Raw genomic sequence first — 20,456 nt, forward strand, 5'->3', positions numbered from 1 at the left:
AGTGCTTTCAGTGAGCTGAAGTACAAACAGTCCCTCACATCAATAAGTAAGAGAGAACAGAGGGGTTACGTTGTGTAAGTGTGAGCGAGACAGAGAGAGAGGAGGAGGAGGGTGTCTATCTGCTAATCTGCCTAGCTCAGTTCAAAAGGATGGGATTGATTTCTCCTTAAGTAAATAAAAAACAGATAAAAATATACACACTCAAAATATTGATGTTATTGTTAAATATCATAATTTATGTCATTTGTCCATTTCTCAATACTTTCCGACTTCCCATTCATTTCTACTGAAGATGTAAAACTTTAGAAACAGGTCACAAATACATGCTTTTTTTTTTTTAGAAAAGGCTCAGTAATTTCATTTGCATTTGTTTGGGACTATTTTCAGTTGCACATGAATGCACATTAGGTGCGTTAGTGAGTATGAGCAGCAGGATGGTGTAAGTGGGATTGACTCATCATAAACTAAAGTTCCCATGTTCATAGTATGGAAGAAACATTTCACCCAGTGCAACAGTGTGGCTCACTGATGGAGGTCTATGGCACAGAGAAATAAGCTATATCAGGCTGGCTAACAACACTTGTTGTACGATTAACTCATTGCCTTGTTGGTTTTAGTCTTTTCATGGGATTTGTTGACAAATTGACCTATTCTGTAACTAGCAGCTTTTCGAGATTTCCTCAATCTGGACTCACATTGTGGACAAATAATTTTCACACACCTCCAGGCTGTTTGGGAAACTCACTCCACACTCATTCTCTCACTCGCTTCGTCGGGGGCCTTACTTATAGTTTCGCTCCCAGAACTTGATGGGCCGCGGATAGGAGGAAATGAAGATGGCGCTTCCCAGGAAGGGAGCCAGCGGGGTATAGAAGACGGTGGTGAGCAGAGTCTGGAGCAGCAGCATGGCTGAGTCTGGACACACACACACACACCAGTCAAGGAAAGAAAAACACATACTGATGCACTCTCGATCACACACACACATCTTAGAGAAAGGATACGAGGCACAGCAAATGGCTGAGCAAAGGCATGGAAAGCGCTGCCCCAGGCGATCTGCCAGGGAGCGATGTAAACCAGGATGAAATGTAGCTTCAGCAGCAGTTCACGCATCTGGACAGAAACAGAAACAACACAGTCAGTCCCCTATGAACAGACCTCAACAGAACAGTGGTTGTAATAAAGGGATAAAGTGATACCTACTACAGTCCTCCACATCGCTAAAAATGTTAATAAGCTCTCTGTGGTCAACCTCTGCCATATTAAATTATTTTATTCCACTATAGATGTAACTGGCACATACAAACAAAACACAAAACAAAAGGCAGTTCAGTTGAAAATGTCATATTTCATGTTTCCCTACAGTAACATTTCAGTCAAGATCTTTGAAAAAAATACTTTGGTGTCAAAATCATCGTAGGGGTTAGAATTAGTGATGACATCACTATGACATCATCAGGGTTATTTTCTTAGACTTGACAAAGCTCCTCCAGAGCAACAGTAGTACTAACCATGATGAATAAACGGACCTTTGTGTGTAAAATTGGTGGAGTTCCCCTTTAAGTGAAATTATTAAAATAACTTCAAAGGTCAGTCAAGTAACACCTGTCTGCTTGTTTGCTTGAGTGTTTGCATCTGAGTGTTGCTATGTTTGCCCTCTTTTTCTTTCTCTGTGAACTTTACGAGTTTGTTTCTATTTCTGAGTATCTGTTGGTCTCTGTATACATTTATCATTGTGTGTGTGTGTGTGTGTGTGTGTGTGTGTGTGTGTGTGTTTTTGAGATAACTGTGTGCATCTATCTTTGAGACAGTCTTTCAGGATGCACACCAGTGTATTCCCATACACAGCACATTAGCTTACACACACGCACTGTCTCCCAATTTCATCAAACCCTGTTTTCTCACCTTGTGGAAAACAATAGACATGATGAAGAAGTCCAGCAGGAAGCTCTCGGAGGCGTGCGGACAGTCGAAGTGGAAAAAGACGAGTGTGAAGACCAGAGTGAGGAACTGGAAGCTGGGGTCGCAGAAGGATGAACGCAGGAGTTTCAGTCCAGCAACTGTCATCAGGAGAACATCACAGCTGGAGGCGGCACAAACAAGAGTTTAGACAACAGATTCAACAGGTTGTTCACTACACACACTCTGATGGACAGACAGACTGGCACTGCAGATATCTAGAAATATAATATGTGTGTGATGTGATGTTGTGTGTTTGTGGCTACATGTGTCCACTCACTGGATTCCCAGTTTCTTGCGGTGACTGAGGGCGAAGCTGTCATTAGTGAGCGCGCTCAGCACTATGGCAGGGTACACCACGTACTTCTCAAAGCACAGGAGCCCCACGTACAGTCGCTCAAACCACATCAGCACAGCGTCCTCTGTAACACAAGCAAGAATAATGAAAGAACACAACCAGATCAGAATCACTGGTTTCTTGAGCACAGAGAGACCTAGTTCAGGGTTTCTGCTGTTTTTGTTATTGGTTTGCTATTTAATCACTATTCAGTAAGGGAAGTCACACTGATATGTCATAATCTTCATGACAAGACGGCCATTTTGAAGAGGAAAGCCTCATCCTATTTACCTCTGCCAAGGAGGCTTTGTTTTTGGCCTAATAAGTTTGTTTGTTTGTCTCTTAGTTAACATAATATCTCAAAAATTAAAAATTTCATCAGATGGTGGTGCAACAGCAACATGATACATCGTAATAGCCAGAACTTGGTGGTCGTTCTTAAGTTCTAATTTTCACAAATATTTAGTATTCTTCAACAAGACTAAGAGTCTACAGCCATGCTAGCTGCTCTGTGAGGCTCTGCTTAGGCAGAGCGGTGCTTTGAGCCAAATGCTAACATCAGCATGCTAACATGCTGCTGTTAAGAGGTATGGTATAATGTTTACCATGTTACCCATCTTAGCTTAGCCAGTTAGCATGCTAATTAGCACTAAACACAAAGTACAGCTGAGGCTGATGGGAATTTCATTAGTTTTGCAAGTATTTGGTCATAAACCAAAGTATTGGACAAATTAAAATTTGACATCTTGATGATGGCGCTAGATAGTGTCATAGGATCACCAAAACTTTTACAAAACATCCTGAGGAGGACATGAATGCGTGTACCAAGTTTCATGGCAATCCAAGAGACATGGCAATAGTTGATAACACATTTCACTCAAAATCAAAAATGTTGACCTCATGGTGGCGCTAGACGAAATGTCAGGGTAACTTCAGTCATCTTCAAGTCATATACGATTCATCATTTGGGGACCAAGAATGTCTGTACAAAATGTTGTGCCAATCCATCTAGTAGATGTCAAAATATTTCACTGGATAAGTGAAAGATTCATTCTCATTCACTAAATATTTTCTATTATCCAAAAAATATATTTAGAGAACTGTATGGCCTTGGTGTCTGTGTGTGCTCTCTGGTAGTTTTCTAGTTGATTTACATACTTAATTATTACCAGACAACTCTGGACTATATACAGTAGGCATGCTGACCTCTGGGTTCAAACTGGTGGTATTCCTTGGTCTTGAGGACCGGATGGGAGATCCACAACCAAGGGTGATGCTTCCTCAGTTGGGGGATCAGGTAGTGGGTTACAAACCCCACCGTCCCTGCCAGAGCGTACAGCACGATGGTCACAAAGGGCTGGAAACAAGTTGGTATATAATGAAAGAGACATGATGAAAATTAATAATTAGACAAAACAGAGAAATCAAAACTAGAAGGCAGCGTATAGAAAGAGGAAATAATCGAGACTCTCACCTTGAGAGACAGAAACACAGTACTCGCAGTGATGGCGAAGGTTAGGATGTAGGCAACAGAGCACACGACTACATCTGACAGTAGAATCTCCTTCTGCAAAGCACAAGCGAGAGAGAGAAAGCTGCAATCACTAATAATCCACACTGAATGAAAATGCATTCATTTGTCAGACTCATTTAGGTGTGTGATTATTTCTGTCTTAATAGATCTGAGCCTTCAATTTTTGGAGATCAAAGACAAAGCAGCTTGAGAAGTGTTAAGAGCTTCACAATCCCCATTAATACTGTAAGAGGTGGCAGGAGGCTTGTTTTCTCCGATGCATAATTCCCTGTAATCACACACAATGATCTACAGCAAACATTGTTTTACTATCTTGCAATACTTGTTTTACTATCTTGCAATACTTGCAATACTGAGTTTAAGACTCTCACATACTGTTTTTATGAATTCCACAATTCTACAGTGCTGCTGCAATTCAAAACAATAAAAACTATTCAAGGGTAAAATGAACAGTGGAAAAGTGTATTTATGTATTCACAGAGGTAAATGATCCAATGGCTGATAATAACCTGAACATTACTCATCATCTTCCACTAACAACATTATTGATTAAACAAAAAAACATTACATCAGTTTATTTCAATATAAGCGTCTTTTGTCACCATAGAGTTCTGCAGTTTCTCTGGCAGTGGGTCTTTACTCTCCGTGTCTTCCTCCTCCTCTTCCTCACTCTCCACCAAAGCGGGCATTATCTTTGACTTGATCAGAGATCTGTAAATAAAAATGTTACATGTATAGTATGCGACATTAGTAATTAGAGGATCTTATTTGTTGTATAACATAAACAGACTTTTTGTTACAAACCGTAAAGCAACTGAAAGCAGAAAAAAATAAAAAAACTTTAATATTTTAATAAACTAAATTCCTTCCTTACAACAAAAAACCCATCTGAAATTTTGGTTTTCACATGTGAAATATTTACATTTGACATATTTATGGAACAAATCTACATTTTCTGCCTTTTTGTAGTTTGACTACAAACATACACACACACACACACATACTCACAGTAGTACAGAGGGGTCACTGCTCTGTCGGCTAAGATGGTAGGAGAAGACCACCAAAAGGCCACAGAAACCAGAGAACAGAGCTGGGGTGTGCTGCTCATCCCACGGCTCCTGTAACCACACACAGAAACACAAAGCAGCGGTGTGAACACACCATCATGTACCTTTAAAGCCCAAGTCTGCTGCTTTTAGATCTTCACAGTTTAAAAGCTTCTTCCCCACAGTTGCAATCTTGTAGTCACTTTTGAAGGATGACTAGCAACACTTTGTGTTTTGCTGCAGCTCTACAGCAGCTTTGGCTGCACACTATTTATAACCGAACTCCCCTATAACCAGGAGGATGACCATGAACACAAATTCTGTTCAAAACTGAGGAAAAGAGAGGAGAGGAGAGGAGAAAGGGCTATATTCACATCTCCTACCTAAGCTCTGTTTTGTTTTATATCCAGTTAATTTCTACCTTGAGAGCTCCGAAGCAGAAACCGTAGAGCAGAGACAGAGCGACCAGACTGCGTAGAATGCTGTAGATTGCAGAGATGAGACTCGTAGCAGCTGAGACACACAAATTAGAGTGAGGATGAAAATACATGCAGTAGTATTAAACAATGAGAAACAAAGCCAAGCAGGTACTGTAGTCTTAGTTTTCTTAGTCTAGATTCATCTTTACTTAAAGGCCATGAAAAGTGATTTTCTCAATCAGTTTTAAACTATGAGTAATGGTTTCATACATAAACACACAATATTCTGCTAAAGTAAGAACAGTTATGAACATTGCACATGAGAGATTTCTTTTTCCTCTGAGCTCTTCTCACTGGGCAGGCATCAAACCAGAGCCACAAATGCATCCCTAAATAACATAACATAATAACATCCATCTAGGATCTGGATTCATGAACACAAGCATTACTGAAATCAAAAGGTTAAAAATAGCTTTACCAACCTGTCCCTCCAAAAAGGTGCATGTCAATCTGCTCCAGCAGGTAGATAGTGAAGGTGTTGATCTGAGGGAAAAGCCCCACCAGGAAGGTGATTGGGAAGCAGTAGGTAAAACCTGTTTTATATATTAAACAGAAGACATTTCTCAGTATCAAGAACAAATTATTTTGGACAGGAAATAAAAATAAATAATTAACAACAACAAATAAAATAGGTGGTGTGTAATAGCAGCTGCAGGACTGTCTGAAACAAAGAACTCTTTGAAGGCTACATGTGTGTCTCTCCTGGTACATTTATCCCTACCCACTAGCAGGTCTCGTATGAAGTGCAGTGCGTCGTGGCAGACTATGGTGACTCCGTACAGGGTGGAGACGGGCAGGTCCTTCCTCCTCAGCAGCTGCTCCAGCAGCCAGATCAGAGCACAGAAGATGCAGAAGTAGGCCGCTCGGCTGTAGGCCACCAGCTGGTTGTGACCCTGGAGACACACACACATGAACACACACAGGTTAGGATTCACCCTGATTTCAGACACAGCAATTTAATATTATATTATATTAGTGTATTAACTGCTAGACACTACAACATAATACAAACATCTGATGGAATCACAATTACAACTACTGCTACAAAGTTAGGTCATATTAGGTTAAATGCCTGTATGCACTTTCATGTGTTTTCACAGTAACATGACACAACTAAGAGAGCTCCAAAGAGGTCATATTCTCTGTAGCCACATTGCTGGTGCATCAGTCAAAACATAGCAAAATTATTAATATGGAAAAGGGAACTGTTTTCAAATTCATGACATCATATGCCACAGATGCATCAATAAAGAGGAACAGAGGTCACAAGTTCATCATCATACAACCTAACAGGATGTTTGTCTAATATTTCCTCTGAGACTCAGTAACAAAGTAACATTAAACTCACATGTGTTGGTGAAGCTGCATCTGGTTGAACACTCTGGAAAACAAAACCACATAAGCCAATATTGATTCACCATTTGTAAATTAACATGAGAACAACTGAAAACAGTATCGTTACTACTGAGTTCAACAGAGAGGAAGTGAGTGGGTGCAAATAGGAACTGGCAAGTCTGAGGTCATCATGGCACACATGTTGAGCTCACACATCATTCATTCCTCTTAGTGCAAGTTGGTTTTAGCAGTGAAATGTTTTTCCTTAGACCATCACAGAATGTTGAAAAACCAGTTGCTTTGAGTTTTCCTCATAATTTGTTCCGACTGCTCAACAGTTAAGACTCACAGCCATGGTTAGACGGCATGGCTTGTAATTCAGAGGCTGGAAACAGGTAAAGTTTAGATGTCATCCACTACCTTCCACAGAGATTTTTTTTTTACCTTCAGTAGGGAATACTGGCAGCTGGCGATGACCAGGCAGAACTGGAAGACCCAGAAGTCTTTGAAGCAGCCATGGTTGAGAAGCACAAAACCCAGGAATGAAACCAGAAAGGCCATAAAGACTGCAACTAGATTCTCCAGAACATCCTGGTTTCTACAAAAACAGGACATACAAAGGCATACACGGGTTACAGTAGTGCATTCAGTGGCTTATTAGGAACAAAGTACATATGAATAGCATCACTCCTTCACAAAATTGAGGACAAAAATTGAGACATTAAGGGATTGAATTGCTGCTCAACTGATGATTAAATTGAAAACACATGGCATTGATTGATCAAACTGAAAAAAATGACTAAATTGAAGTGATATTGATGGAAGATACTGTGCTGCAAGATGTACTGAAGGCTTTTTGAGCCAAGCAGTGTTTTAGATTTAAAGAGACAAGACAACAAACATCCTGTGACTGGCAATCTTGTGGGTAAAACAAGAATTTGGAGGAGAATGAAGAAAATCATGTAAACCACTAACAACATGAACATGGCAGGGTGTAGTTTCACAGAGAAAATATCTAAAAAATATATGAAATCTAAATATTATTTTGTGATTATTGAGTATGAAATTCCTAGCTGAATAATGTGTATGACTTGGGACTCCCAAATGTGTGGGCACAACAGTGGAAAGAGTTTGCAGGCAGGTTTTTTGTGTATTACCTGTCCAAAAGGGCAAGCAGGGTGAGTCGGTCATATAAAATGTTGATCCACTTCCCAGGAAACAGTTTCAGTTTGTAATAAATCTTCCTGGTCGGTTTCTCCTGAGTGGAAGTCTCTGACGACTCATCCAAAGAGTCCTCTTCCTGACACACACATGCACACAAACACAAATAATTTATACCCACATGAATTCGACTGCAATTACACAAACAAAAAGAGTCTGAGGTTTTATATCTACATGATTTCCCACGTAGGATAATTCAAAACACAGTCAGGATCATTATTAAGTCCGCACACACAAAGTGGTGCATTAATGATACAGCAGAGTCTGTGTTGCTTCAGCTTCAACGACTGATCCAGGCAGCTTATGTCTCCCCTGCTGGTCTGCATCCAGCAGTAATATAGACTAATTCAGGACAGATCATTTGGCTATTGTTTCAAACAGCAGCAATGACTCATACGTTTTCTGTCATACAGTTTGACAGAGAGAAAACACTAATCCAATTTACCAGTTGGTTGATTATCATTTATGTCACCCTGTGGGGACTTTTTGTGGCAAGACTTCACCAATAAACTCTGTGATGTTAATGAGTATAAATGCAAATTGAAAAATGAATCATCATTTTAAAGGTACCATGTGGAGTTTTATATTTTTGGTAAACAAACAGTTGTGTTTACATTCACTGTTTCTCACCAAAACACATCATGTGTATCCTAGAGGTCTAACATTTGCAAAACCTATTTTTGGAAGAATTTGAAACCTACATTGTTTACATCTATGTTTGCTTGCTAGCAGTCTTCTTGTCCACTCCCTTTGTTGGCACATTGCTACATTTCTTGGCATGTTACCACCACCAACTATCGTTCAGTGAAACAGCATGAAACCATCCGGAGAACTGGGTTATGTGTACAACAAACAAAACGGTGACCCCCTCTAAAAAACATTGCTTCATAGCACTACTTTGGACTACTAGTGGTCAAAAACCAACATCGTACCTTTAAATAACAGCTTTACAACCATTTGGAAGATCCCCCACTCCATACTTCCATGCAAATGTATAGCTTTATAAGCTATGTTTTGTCTTTAGTCTTAGCAAATGAGGTTTAGTAAATAATGGACGCTATTGGTATGCAGAACAAGAAAGAAAAGGTGAAAGCAGTTGGACACCTGGAATATCTCAGGGTGCGTCCTTCGTGGCCGAAGCCTGTGTGCAGGGATGATGCGTCGTTGGAAAGGACAGTCAGCGTGACTGCCCGCCAGGCCATCCTGACACTCTGAGTTCGAAGAAGTTGACAGCAGGTCACTGAAGACACACACACATAAGACAGGCTGATGTTAATATGTGGAATGAACCTGATCATACAGGCAGTGATGATAGTTTAGGAGGAGATGTAAAAAGGCAATAAGGTAAGATGAAGTTGGTAGCAGTGGAAGAGAACATGCAGGTAACTGAAGCAGGAAAAGGAAGAACAGTAGAAGAAAAAGACAACTTGTTGCAGGTAAAGGAAGAGATGTTGGGAGGAGAAGACAGTGAAATAAAGATTTAACAGCAGTACCACATGTTGCCAGCGATGAGCTCTGCTCCTAACGGCAGGTTGAGCGCTCTCTCTGCATACAGCTTACGAGGCCTTTCTCCTGGTGAGACAAACACACACATAAAACTTGTTAGACGATTTATCGCTGGATAAGTAATGTCCAACAACATGCAATGACATCCCGCTTATGAGTAGCTAAATCTATTATGTGGGATTTTTTAACCGTTGCAGAAAAATGTCATTTAATCTACCAGCTTTTCGGGCTGTATCAAAAGTGAAGCCATCAGCTGCTGGCAGAACGTCCCACACATACTGTATATTTGGTCAAAAGATCAAAATATTATCAGACCGTCACAGTACAAATAGATTCCTCAAACTGATCAGGGACCTGGATGACTGACTGTATTAACAGCACCTCACTGATGCTTCATATGACTCATCTCAGTTTGTCTGCAGCACAAAAAACATTACATTTCCAGGAACTAAAGGCAAGATTATGTAAATACTACAAACATGTTTAACTGATTTTATTCAAGGTTAGCTGCTTACTGTGTACAGTGTGGAAGGTGTAGGCGTCTTCTTTGTTAGTAGCCTCTGGTCTGCAGATGACCTGCAGCATGGAGCTCTCTGACTGAGAGGTTTGTGAGGGTAAAGAATCATAGTCTGGATCCTTCTCTCTGTCTGTCTGGGGACTGCAAACAGGAAACACAATCATCTGGGGATCCTGGATGCTAGGTGCTCAAATCAAAGTGTGTAAGTACTGTAAATGTGTGTGTGTGTGTGTGTGTGTCTGTGTGTAAATTCAGCCTGTACCTGTCAGGGGAGACTATTGGGATTTGAGTGGGTGGTATAGCCTGTAGTGTGTCGGTAGGCAGACTGGTGGGTGGTTTGGGTCTCTCTGGTTTGTTGTCAGTGTTGGTCTCTGTTATCGTCTCATCTGGTCTGGAAGTCGCACTCAGACACTCTGCAAACAGATCAAATGGAAATGTTTTTTGGTTAAATGAACAGAAACATAAATTTGTTTTTTATGAAATTAAATTATTAGTATTTAATTATTAAAGCCCCAATTAATATTTCTTTTCTACCTTTAAAATGTTACCCTTTTCATGTCTTTAAAGTTGCACCAATATATATATTATATTTTTATATTAACAATGGAAAGAGCTGCTCAGTGATGAACTCACAGAGAATTATCACCCGACTCTGCAGTACCACTCAGCTCTACGCAGAGTTTTAAGCATCTTTCATCTCATTGTTTTGGTTTTAAAGCCCGCAAATTTACTGTTCTGGTTCACTCTCACCTCTCTCATAAGCAGGCAGCTGTTTTCAAAGAAAAAGCTCTGTAGGCTACCTGCCCAGCACCAAACGATAGACAAAGTTAGCGAGTGAACATAGTGGAGCATTAAGCAAGCTAAGAGGCAAATATTTCCGTCAGGAGTTGGTGGAGACCAAAAACAGAGCGAAAAGGAGAGTGGAAATTGGACTTATATTCATCAGGTGAACAGAAACATGACTCCAAATGAATGCTAATGTCGCTTCATGTCTGCTGATTGTGTAAATTGGCAACTGTTTGCTAACATGTTCGCCACATTAACTTAATAAGGCAATGCGGTGTTTACAGCTTGTTCCACCCCAGGTGGTCAAAAACTCAATTAATGCAGGTTTACCCAGAGGAATCACCATTTCAACAATATTAAAAGTCTACAAGCCCACTAGCTGCCACTACAAGCCGTGCTGGTCCAAATATCCCATTTGACCAAAGTAGTTAACAACAACTGAACAACGGCCTAACATTAGCATCCTTAAAATCTAGAGGGGCTAAAAACACCAGAATAATTTGAACTCAACAGATTATGTTGTTAAAATGAATGTATTATAATAACAAATCTAGATTAGTATAGTTACAGTATAGCAATAATTAGCAACCACACATGGAGCTTTAACCTTATATAGCTGATGGGACTATGCACCACGTATGTATAATCATCTGCAATAACTCCCTGTAAAACATGTCGATAAAGCAGGTGGAGGTAAAGGAACAAACCCCCTTGCTGAGATTCACCTTCTTCTGCAGCTCCCACTTCCTCTTTGCGTTCTGGCCCCTCGTCTACCTGTGTGCTGGCACCTCCTCCTCTGGTACTGAGGAACCCCAACAAGGAAACAAACTCCAAGAAGTTGGATTCGTTGGGAATCTGGCCCTCCTTCGCTTCCAGATCTGACTTGGAACTGGTCATGGTGGTCTGATAAAGAGACAAATATTTGTATGTATGCATGGACAGATGGATGGAAATAATAAAGATACACAAAGAGAAACAGAGCTAAACTGCCAACATACTGTGTTATGTGAGCCGTCTGAAAGCAGCACAGCATCTTTGCCACTGTCCATGCTCAGCCCACGGATGTGAGTCCTTCCGCCGGGGCCGTAGCGGCCCAAAGCCGGCGGCAGACGCAGGAAACCTTGTGAATCCACATTAGGATCCAGAGGATCCGTGTCATCAGGGTGGGAGTTGACATCAATACCTGATGAGCTGTTATCATTTGTCAGCTGCGGGCTCGGTGTGCTGTCATTAGTCATCTGCAGACCAAGATGTTCCTGGTCGGGATCTGGACACTCCAGTGTGATGAACTCAGAACTGGTTGTTTCTCTACACAGGTGAAACTCTTCACTTTGGCTTGTCGTCTGTTGCTGTTTCGGGGTGGGGTCGTCTTCTGAGCCAGTCGCTTCTTCTCCCTCTTCCACCTCCTGCTTCTCCTCCTCAGGAGAGTCGAAGGTGATGACGGGGATCTTGATGTGACACTCTCCTGCATCCTTCTGAGCCTTATAGGACACACAAAGACATGTCACACACACACACACACACACTATATTCTCTAAATTTAACAACACAATCTTACCACGAGCAGCAGTCATAGAGAAACAACTTAAACATCACGACAGGTGTCCTAATTTCTCCTGCATGGCTACTGTAGGTTCTCATATTAGATTTAACACTACAGCATGGGCTGATTTAAAATACATACATACACTTGGAGACTGGCAGACTTAGCAGGTGCATTATGAAGACGTCTGGACTGTGCAGACTACCAGAGTGTTTGGCGTTCGTCATCTCCATGGCAACGAGTGAGGACTAAATTTCATTGTACATTATATCCCCTCGCAGACTCTGTGTAATGATGGTGAACACCTCAGACATTTATGTATGACAAAAGTCTAGCTATACATAAATGTAGCAGAAATAAAGTAAAAGCTTTGTTAACAATTAACAATTGCTTTTTAGGGTAAAGGCATGGGCAAGAATAAAAATATGCAATTCATGCAAGTCATTACAAATCGTATTCATAAAACAGCAAATGCAGAGGATAACTAAACCCATAATAGTAAATACAGATCATATTTCAAGCCTATTAAACCCAACTGACATGCTAGAGGGTCAGTCATTACAAACTCACGCTGTGCTGCCTGATATTGTTCAAACCCACAGAAATGTATGTAAAATTGTAGAGGAGATCCCAAAGTTTCCAAAGATACCAAATATATCTAGACAAATTTTGTAGAAATGTGTATAAAGTTAGATACATCTAGAACATTTACATTTGATGGGATGATTCAGTCATAAAAACACTGAGTCTTGGGTTTAAATATTTGACTCAATGTAAACATCATATAGCTTCAATAAAGAGCTGGAACAGGCTGATAATGAAGACATATAAGACACTGCCAGACAGTATAAGATGATTTTAACAGCCTTAAAGCTACTTAAAGGGGAAATAAATGGGAAAACTGGATGTTACTGGGGTTAAAAGTGTTTCATTAAAAGCTTTAAAACTGATGTCCAAACTGATTCTTACCTGTGCATTCTCCAGAAGGCTCTGCTTGACGCTCTCCTCCAGCTGAGCAGCAGTCTGAGGGTCACAGCTCATGGTGATGATGATCTTGACTGTGTCGCTGTCGTCCAGGTGAGCCGACACGGGCCCAGGGCCAGAGTTGTCTACCAGAACCACTTCAATCTCATCAGAACAGTATGTCTCCTCCACTGGCTCAGCCTGAGAGACAACACAAGAGACAGACGGAGGGAAAATTATCACAATGATAGTTTCATTGCTTTCTATTAAGATACCCTTCTAATTCAAATCTCCCGAACACAACCACTAACTCCTGTTTCTGTATCTGTAAGGCCTACCTGTGCAGAAGGTTCTGGGATATCGATGAAATCATCCTGGCGGTCCTGGGGAGTCTCCAGAGAGTTATTGTTGGCATCTGGGGGCTCTTTTTGCCCCTCACTCTCCTCCTCGCTCTGATCTTCACTTCCCTTGGACGGAGGCAGACCTTCATCGGCTGTTTCCCTGTCTGCAGTGTCTTTATCCTCACAGCCTTTCTCCTCTTCCATTCTGTCATGCTCTGAGTCTTTCTCTGTTGTTCTTTCCTGCTCTGATTGCTCTCTGTCAGTCCCCATCAAAGAGCTCTGAATGTCCACTCCTTCTTTCACAGGTCCGGTTTCAATTACTTCTGCATCCATTTTTCCTGTCCCACTAGCAGATCCAGGACGCGTCTCTTCTCTTTCAGCTCGGGATGGGGTTCTCTGCTGGGCCTGCAGCAGGGGGGCGGCCTGGTCGGGATTGGGGCTGGAGAGGTCTTCTGGAGAAGGCTCTGGGCTTGGGTGCAGGCCTCCCTCCATAGGCCTCTCCTCTGCAGCACTCTCACCCTGTCCTGAAAGGAAATTAAATTCAAATTGTTGATTTAAAGTGTAATAATAATAAAGCTGCTTTAATCCTAAAATTCCTGCCATGGAAATATTGTAGTATCTTATTTGGCTGCAGTGACAACACATAAAATTCACACTATTGTCTACAGCAGTATTTGCCAGTAATAAATTTCTTCCCATTGCAATAAAATAAACTGCAGAATGCAGACCAATCCTACTGCTATTAAAAACAGATACCAATATTGTGTTACAATTGTGCAATCATCTGATGCAATATACCACAGAGTTTCTATCCCTTTTTTCAATACATTGACTTTGTTCTGACTAATCACCAGTGCATTAGGTCATACATTTACAGGAAGCAGTCAGCTGGTCTTGTTGGCAGGCTGCTAGTTCTGTGCTTGTCTGAGCATATTTACAACAACGATGTGTTTGCAGAAAAGGAAGTTGTCAATCTACACTGTCTAAGGAGTCATCGAGGGCATTACGGAAGAGGAACAGAGTTGGCTTCCAGCACAGACTGATTCTGTCACTATGCTAAACAGAACTCTTGTTTCCCCAATTTACATACAAGGCTTATCACTTCATACTGCCAGTGTCATTTTTAGCAGTCACTGGGAAGTCATCTTTCTAGAAACTGATAAAAACTGCTTCATGTACCATTCCTTTGTACTTTGGTGGCAGGCTGATGGAACTATTTCTGCAGGTTATAGGCAATGTCAGCAGCCAAACTGACTTAACAAATGTCAGTGTAAGATTCTACTTTCATAGGACATCGGCAACATGTAATACAATGTTTGAAATACAAATGGGGAGAATAACTTGGTTCCCTATTTCTGGTGACTCCACTATCCCAAAATAAAACCACACAACATGTATCCAGATGTTTCCCCCATAGTCAGTCAGAAGCCACTTTAAGCCGTAGTATTTTCACATGTTTCTAAAATTCAGCCCCTTTGGTCTGGCATTTCTGTTTTTATGTCTGAAGTCATTACCTCCGATCTAGAGCCAGATCCTTTACTAATCAACCTCAGCTCTTTTGAATCAATGGTGAACCTTACTACAGTTCTGAAACTCATTCTTTCTTATTCCCTCATTTTGAAAAAAAAAAAACATTAACACTCACGCATCGCAAGGAAACTACTATACCAAGCTTAAAATGGGGAAGGCAATTATTACCCTACATTTAGAGAAGATTTGATATGCTTCAAAATACAAGCTCTCTCAATCTGACAGAATCTGGCAACCCCGTAATTAAGTACCTAGAAGCTTCAAATTAGAAGACTACATTTTACACCTTTGTAATATTTCACAGTACCATACAAATATGAGCAAAAGATATGCAGGGAAATTGGGTGGGTTAGGGTGACAAAGAGGGATTATCTAGGCTCTATTTCCCCCTTTCCCCTCTATTTTGTTTTTATTACTGGTGAATGTACTGATTGAATGTCATTGGAGACTTTTATAACAGTTCCTTTATAATTGCTAAACTGAGCAAGTAATGTTTGAATTTACCCTGGGAAAACATTCAGCCACACAAACCCAGACTGATTTTTACCTCCTGTATTTCCACAGCGAGTAAACGATGAATCAGATTATGTATCTTTACCTAATTTCTATATACAGTAAGTTAACAACTTCCACAGTCGTTTCATAGGAAATTTCATTATAAATAAAACGGGGTCAATGAATTATTTTAAAATGGAAAATGCACTCTTGTTCGCAATTGTGAGTAACAGCACCTACAGATAGGTGACAAATTTAAGGACAAATCAACATAAGTTGAAGTGTCTTAGTAAGGTTTTGGGCCACTACCAGCAGCCAGAATAGTTTCAGTGCTGTTTGAGATGAACACTACTCTTCCAAAATATAGTCCCTCCCTTGGTGCTTTGATGATGGTGGTAAAGAGCGCTGTGCAAAATCTCCAACAGATGTTTAGTTCGATTGGTCTATTGTGTTAGTGTTATCGGCCAGTCTTAATTTTGCTCTTGGATTAGTCTAATGCAAGTTAGACAGTCTTACAAAAGTAAAGACTGAACCATTTTAAACCTAAAAAGTAAGCCTCCCTGCCCCCAGGCTAAAACTAAGAACCATGTTTCCATGGTAACGATCAGTGACACCGGTTGACCAGTGACACCAAATGACAAAAGAAAAGAGAAAAACATGTCTCATAGTTTTACTTTGTTAACAATATTGTGGCGTGAGTAATGAGAGAGACAGCAGTAACCTGTTGGAAATATATAGCAGTGAGGACATAGTCAATCTGAGTCATTTGTCCAAGGAAACTGTCCTTAGCCTGACTGATGAATTAGCAGAAGTATTGAGCTCTGCCACATTAAGAAGCTACAGCATCTCAGGTCTGCTACAGATGTGCACTGAGTTGAGATTTTATACAGGAAGTTTTTTTGTATTGTTACACGTTTTGCTGAATTTTACCAGTAAAATGCCCTTTTAACTTTTGAATTCTTCCAGTAGGCAAACATTTTCTGCTGGAGTGAATGGATCTGAGCAGTTTAATGCAGTTGCTCTGTCAGCCATGTTTTTTAGTTTGAAAAACGTGTCAATTTACCTAGAGAAATGGTAAAATAGTTCTATAAGATAGTCAAGAAGATGACTATCTTAAGCTTTGTGTAACGGGTGAATTCAGACGTCTATCTGAAGTCTGACTATTCATAGATCTAAGCTATAGTCAAAGTCTATCTTTGTGAAAACGGCCCCTGGTGACTGTGAGGGCCAAAGCATATAATTCACATCATATTCATACAAACATCAGCGGTGCCTCGTGCCCTGTATGGAAGCATCTGCATTTGTTAATAGTTACCCATCTTTATCTCAGTCAAACCCAGAGAAAGACCAGCATCGCCTTCCACAGTCTTCACCGCCTCGTCTGACTTCGAACAGGCCTTTATGGAAGACAATTCAGAAATAAGTGATTAAAATTAGGGAAATATTTTTCTGTACTGTACATTTATACTGGCAGGTGTCCATCTCTTAATTGTCACTCACCACCCCGATCAGTCCCGGGTCTGTTTCAGTCTGTTTCACTGTCACCTGGATCACCGGACTGGGGCGCTTTCGAGCCAACATCGTCATGGCAACACTGTCGGGGACTGTACTGCTCTTCCTGTTGGACAAAGACAAGAGACGGGGGAGAAATTAAATGATGAAGAGAAAGAGACAGAGGGATGGGGAGTCTATGGAAGTCCATACATATATACGTCACTTTCAGAAGAAATCACCTGACCCTCATTCCCAGCCTCTCATGTTTTGAATACTAAAATAAGCTGATTCATCTGGACTGGCTGTTTCATCTCCCCACAAGCACTTCAAAAATTATAATTAAGAAATACAGTCATACAGGGAACAGGAAGTCATGAATTTTCTTTTATTAGTCTCTGTGCAGATCAAGTGTGTCAGAGTGGCCAACTGAAGATCACTGACCTCCCCTCATTAGCTCACTCATTCACCAAAGCTGTACCGAGTCTTTGAAATGAAGTGGAAAGAGTCTGTATCACACTCTGAGACACTTGATTACAAAACCAATCAGATCTCAAAGAGAGAGAAGACACATGCAGAGAGAGAAAGAAAGGAGACTAAAAATGTCAAGCATGGTAAGACACTCAGTTATACTTTGCAGCAGTGGCTTTATTGTAAAAGGAGGTCTCAGGCCTAAATGTGCAATTTCATTTTAATGATTAAGTTGGATCGTTAGGTATTTAGCCCTCTGGCCTAGATTCTGTAATGACTAACCTGGCAGCTTGAAGCAAAAGGAGCAAAAATGCCAGTCTGGTAAATGTATATCTCTCTGAATGGCCTCCACTACATCCATAAAGGTGTGACCACATCTGTATTTGAATTTTTCATCATTCAAAATTCATCTGAATTTTTCAGCTACTTCACATTAATCCCACTGAATGCAGTTTCAGGATTATACGTGTGTGTGGGTTTTTTTACCTGATGCTGGCGGGCAGGCAGGAGTCCGAGGCAATACTTTTTTTCTCCGGAGCCTTGCTGAGGTCAGAGAGGCTGTTGCGGACCACTGCCTCGCCCTCGTTGAACATCAGGTGCAGCCGATAGTTGGCCAGCTTGATGAGGATGAAGAAGACAGTAATGGAGGTGCAGTAGATGCTCAAAGCCATGGTGGTAGGGGGCAGGGCCTGTGGAGGGAAGAGGAGAAAAGCTTAATTATATTCAAGTCAACATCTCCAGAGTCTCCTGACTCCACCAGAACAGTGTTTGATTTAATGCTTCACGCTGTAGCAGCCGTAAAAGCACCAACTATCTCTTCTCATCTTATTGTAAGTAGGGGAAATTCTTCAAAAGGTAAAGCTTATTTGGTCGCACAGCCACGCTGTTCCCTGAGTGTATTACAGGCTCAATGAACCACGAGATCAGATTTGATTAACTGGAGGATTAATGAAGTTTATTGATCCCCAGGGGAGCAATGGCCCATAGCAAAGAACAGGAAGACTAAAGACAAAGCATCTGCATCATGCTGATATATGAATCATACTAGTCTGAAAAGAGTTCTTGTTGTGTTGGATATGGACACTTACTGTCTGCAGGTACAAATTTACAGTGTAAATTTACAGTCCAGTGTCATTTGTGCTTATATTTGATTGTTCCTCAACTTTCTGCCATCATGTACCTTGCTGTGTTGTGTGTGTCCTTCAGATAAAATGCTAAAAAACTTGAAATTTGAAACATCTCTCCCAGAATGCTTGTGCTGTTTTTGCAGGGGAAGCAGTGGGTGTTTTCAAACAGACTGTGAAAACTGTCTGCAACAACATTTTAATACAGCTTTAGTGGCAAAGCTCTGAAATGTTGAGTTGTCACTCTCTCTTCAGAATTTGTTACTTTGCCTTACTAACTCTCCTTCATGGATGGCTAATTTGGGATTATTTAGACACACAGTTAGCCCTGGTTTATTGTATTGAGACTGAGGAGCAGAGATGTGGGGAGCAATCACATCACATAATCATAATCTGCAATATATATATAGGCTAATTTCTAATCTGGATAAAACTGGTTGGTGTACTGATAAACCTCTGTTCCATAAAAATGTTATTGAGAAAGTGAGACACAGTATTAAAGTTATTTCTTCACATATAGCAACAGAAAAGCTGTGATTGCACTTGCATGATCAGATCACATCCTTTCAGTACTGTACATGGCTGTTGCTGCCATCATACCATCTATTCATTTCAAGCAGTATGAGACTTGTGAATCGCGTGTGTTATCATCCATACTTCACCACAGCTAAGGGTCAAGGTGTTTGACCTATAGCAGCAACTCTTCCCTCTACTGGTGCCACCATCCTGCTGTATGACTATGCCTGTAAGAGGTTTTTCTCCCTCCACACATACTGTAAGCTGGCGTAATGCAGCCTGTGTTGCACCTATTTCAAAGGCCATGACATGAAAATACGAGTGAACAACCACGGTTTCACGCCTCCTGGCTCTCCCACTGCCACATCCAGGAGCAGCCATGCGTTCCGTCACTGCATGCGAGGAAAAATAGCTACTGCGACAGTGCTGTTTTCTCTAGTATTTACCTCAGTAGCAACCAGACAATGAAGGATGTCAGATTCTTGCAGAGGCATTGCACGTTTATCCAAGAAAGGATAAAAAGAGCGCATGAAAAAACAAACGTTACCTAAAGGTACCGTGAAAACCTCACACCCCCTTCGCGGCCTTGAACGTCATGTTCCCTAATAAAAAAACTCACCAGATGGAGACACAGGGGCAACATCAGGAGAAATATCCAGAGATAGAGGTGGCAGGAGTTGTTGAATTTGTTCTGGTCCGGGTCGTGGTACCAGCCCCCGGTCAGAGATGCCCAGACTCCTTGACGCAGGGTCTGCACGACCTGGGAGCCCATCTCTCCTCCTCTCTCCTCCTCTCCGCTCAGGTTGGACGGACGGATGATGCCGCTGCTGCTAGACTACAATGAAATGATCTCCTTTAATGCATGCTACTGTCGCTACGCCTCCATGTTGGGGCGATACAGTACATCTCCTGAGCCTTCTCTTTCATGCCTCATCGGTCTTCCTCGGTGTTGTCCTCTCGTCTGCCTTTTCCCATCCCAATGTCGATTCGTCCATTGCTGCTGCCACGGTCCTCATCTTGTCCTGTTCGTCTCTCTCCCTCTCCCTCTCCTCTCTAGCTGCCTGTACAGATGCGCAGCTCTGACCGCCTCCCCTCCCCCCTCCCACTCCTCCTCTCTGCCCCCCCCTCCCTCACCATCCTTTCCAATTACATGATTCACACCTTCAGTGTTTATCTGCGCACAAACGCAGCCATACAATCAAGCCACATTGTGCATACAGTAGTGTGTGCTATATGCAAGCCGTATGCATGTGTATACAGTA

General features: G+C 41.3%; 1 protein-coding gene across 2 annotated transcripts in view; it reads right to left on the minus strand.

Annotated features, from left to right (window-relative positions):
• The window catches only part of pcnx2 (pecanex 2), a 33,298-nt gene extending 13,027 nt beyond the window's left edge, over positions 1–20,271 (minus strand). Inside the window, exons 1-26 of one of the 2 annotated variants that reach the window (XM_044214923.1) lie at positions 19,814–20,271; positions 18,041–18,243; positions 17,093–17,210; positions 16,908–16,989; positions 13,565–14,091; positions 13,233–13,427; positions 11,719–12,201; positions 11,446–11,623; positions 10,197–10,347; positions 9,933–10,075; positions 9,405–9,483; positions 9,016–9,151; positions 7,848–7,990; positions 7,135–7,288; positions 6,704–6,736; positions 6,077–6,248; positions 5,778–5,888; positions 5,298–5,389; positions 4,839–4,948; positions 4,433–4,541; positions 3,771–3,863; positions 3,503–3,653; positions 2,240–2,381; positions 1,906–2,083; positions 1,005–1,113; positions 786–924 (exon numbers count right to left, since the gene is read on the minus strand). In XM_044214923.1, the coding sequence (XP_044070858.1) occupies positions 786–924; positions 1,005–1,113; positions 1,906–2,083; positions 2,240–2,381; positions 3,503–3,653; positions 3,771–3,863; positions 4,433–4,541; positions 4,839–4,948; positions 5,298–5,389; positions 5,778–5,888; positions 6,077–6,248; positions 6,704–6,736; positions 7,135–7,288; positions 7,848–7,990; positions 9,016–9,151; positions 9,405–9,483; positions 9,933–10,075; positions 10,197–10,347; positions 11,446–11,623; positions 11,719–12,201; positions 13,233–13,427; positions 13,565–14,091; positions 16,908–16,989; positions 17,093–17,210; positions 18,041–18,243; positions 19,814–19,966 (4,184 nt within the window). In that variant the 5' untranslated portion in view covers positions 19,967–20,271. The remainder of the gene's footprint in view (positions 1–785; positions 925–1,004; positions 1,114–1,905; positions 2,084–2,239; positions 2,382–3,502; positions 3,654–3,770; positions 3,864–4,432; positions 4,542–4,838; positions 4,949–5,297; positions 5,390–5,777; positions 5,889–6,076; positions 6,249–6,703; positions 6,737–7,134; positions 7,289–7,847; positions 7,991–9,015; positions 9,152–9,404; positions 9,484–9,932; positions 10,076–10,196; positions 10,348–11,445; positions 11,624–11,718; positions 12,202–13,232; positions 13,428–13,564; positions 14,092–16,907; positions 16,990–17,092; positions 17,211–18,040; positions 18,244–19,813) is intronic. The other variant, XM_044214924.1, reaches the window with a different exon arrangement.
• Between the last annotated feature and the right edge of the window lie 185 nt (positions 20,272–20,456).

This window comes from Siniperca chuatsi, linkage group LG11 (assembly GCF_020085105.1).
Source record: "Siniperca chuatsi isolate FFG_IHB_CAS linkage group LG11, ASM2008510v1, whole genome shotgun sequence".
NCBI lineage: Eukaryota > Metazoa > Chordata > Actinopteri > Centrarchiformes > Sinipercidae > Siniperca > Siniperca chuatsi.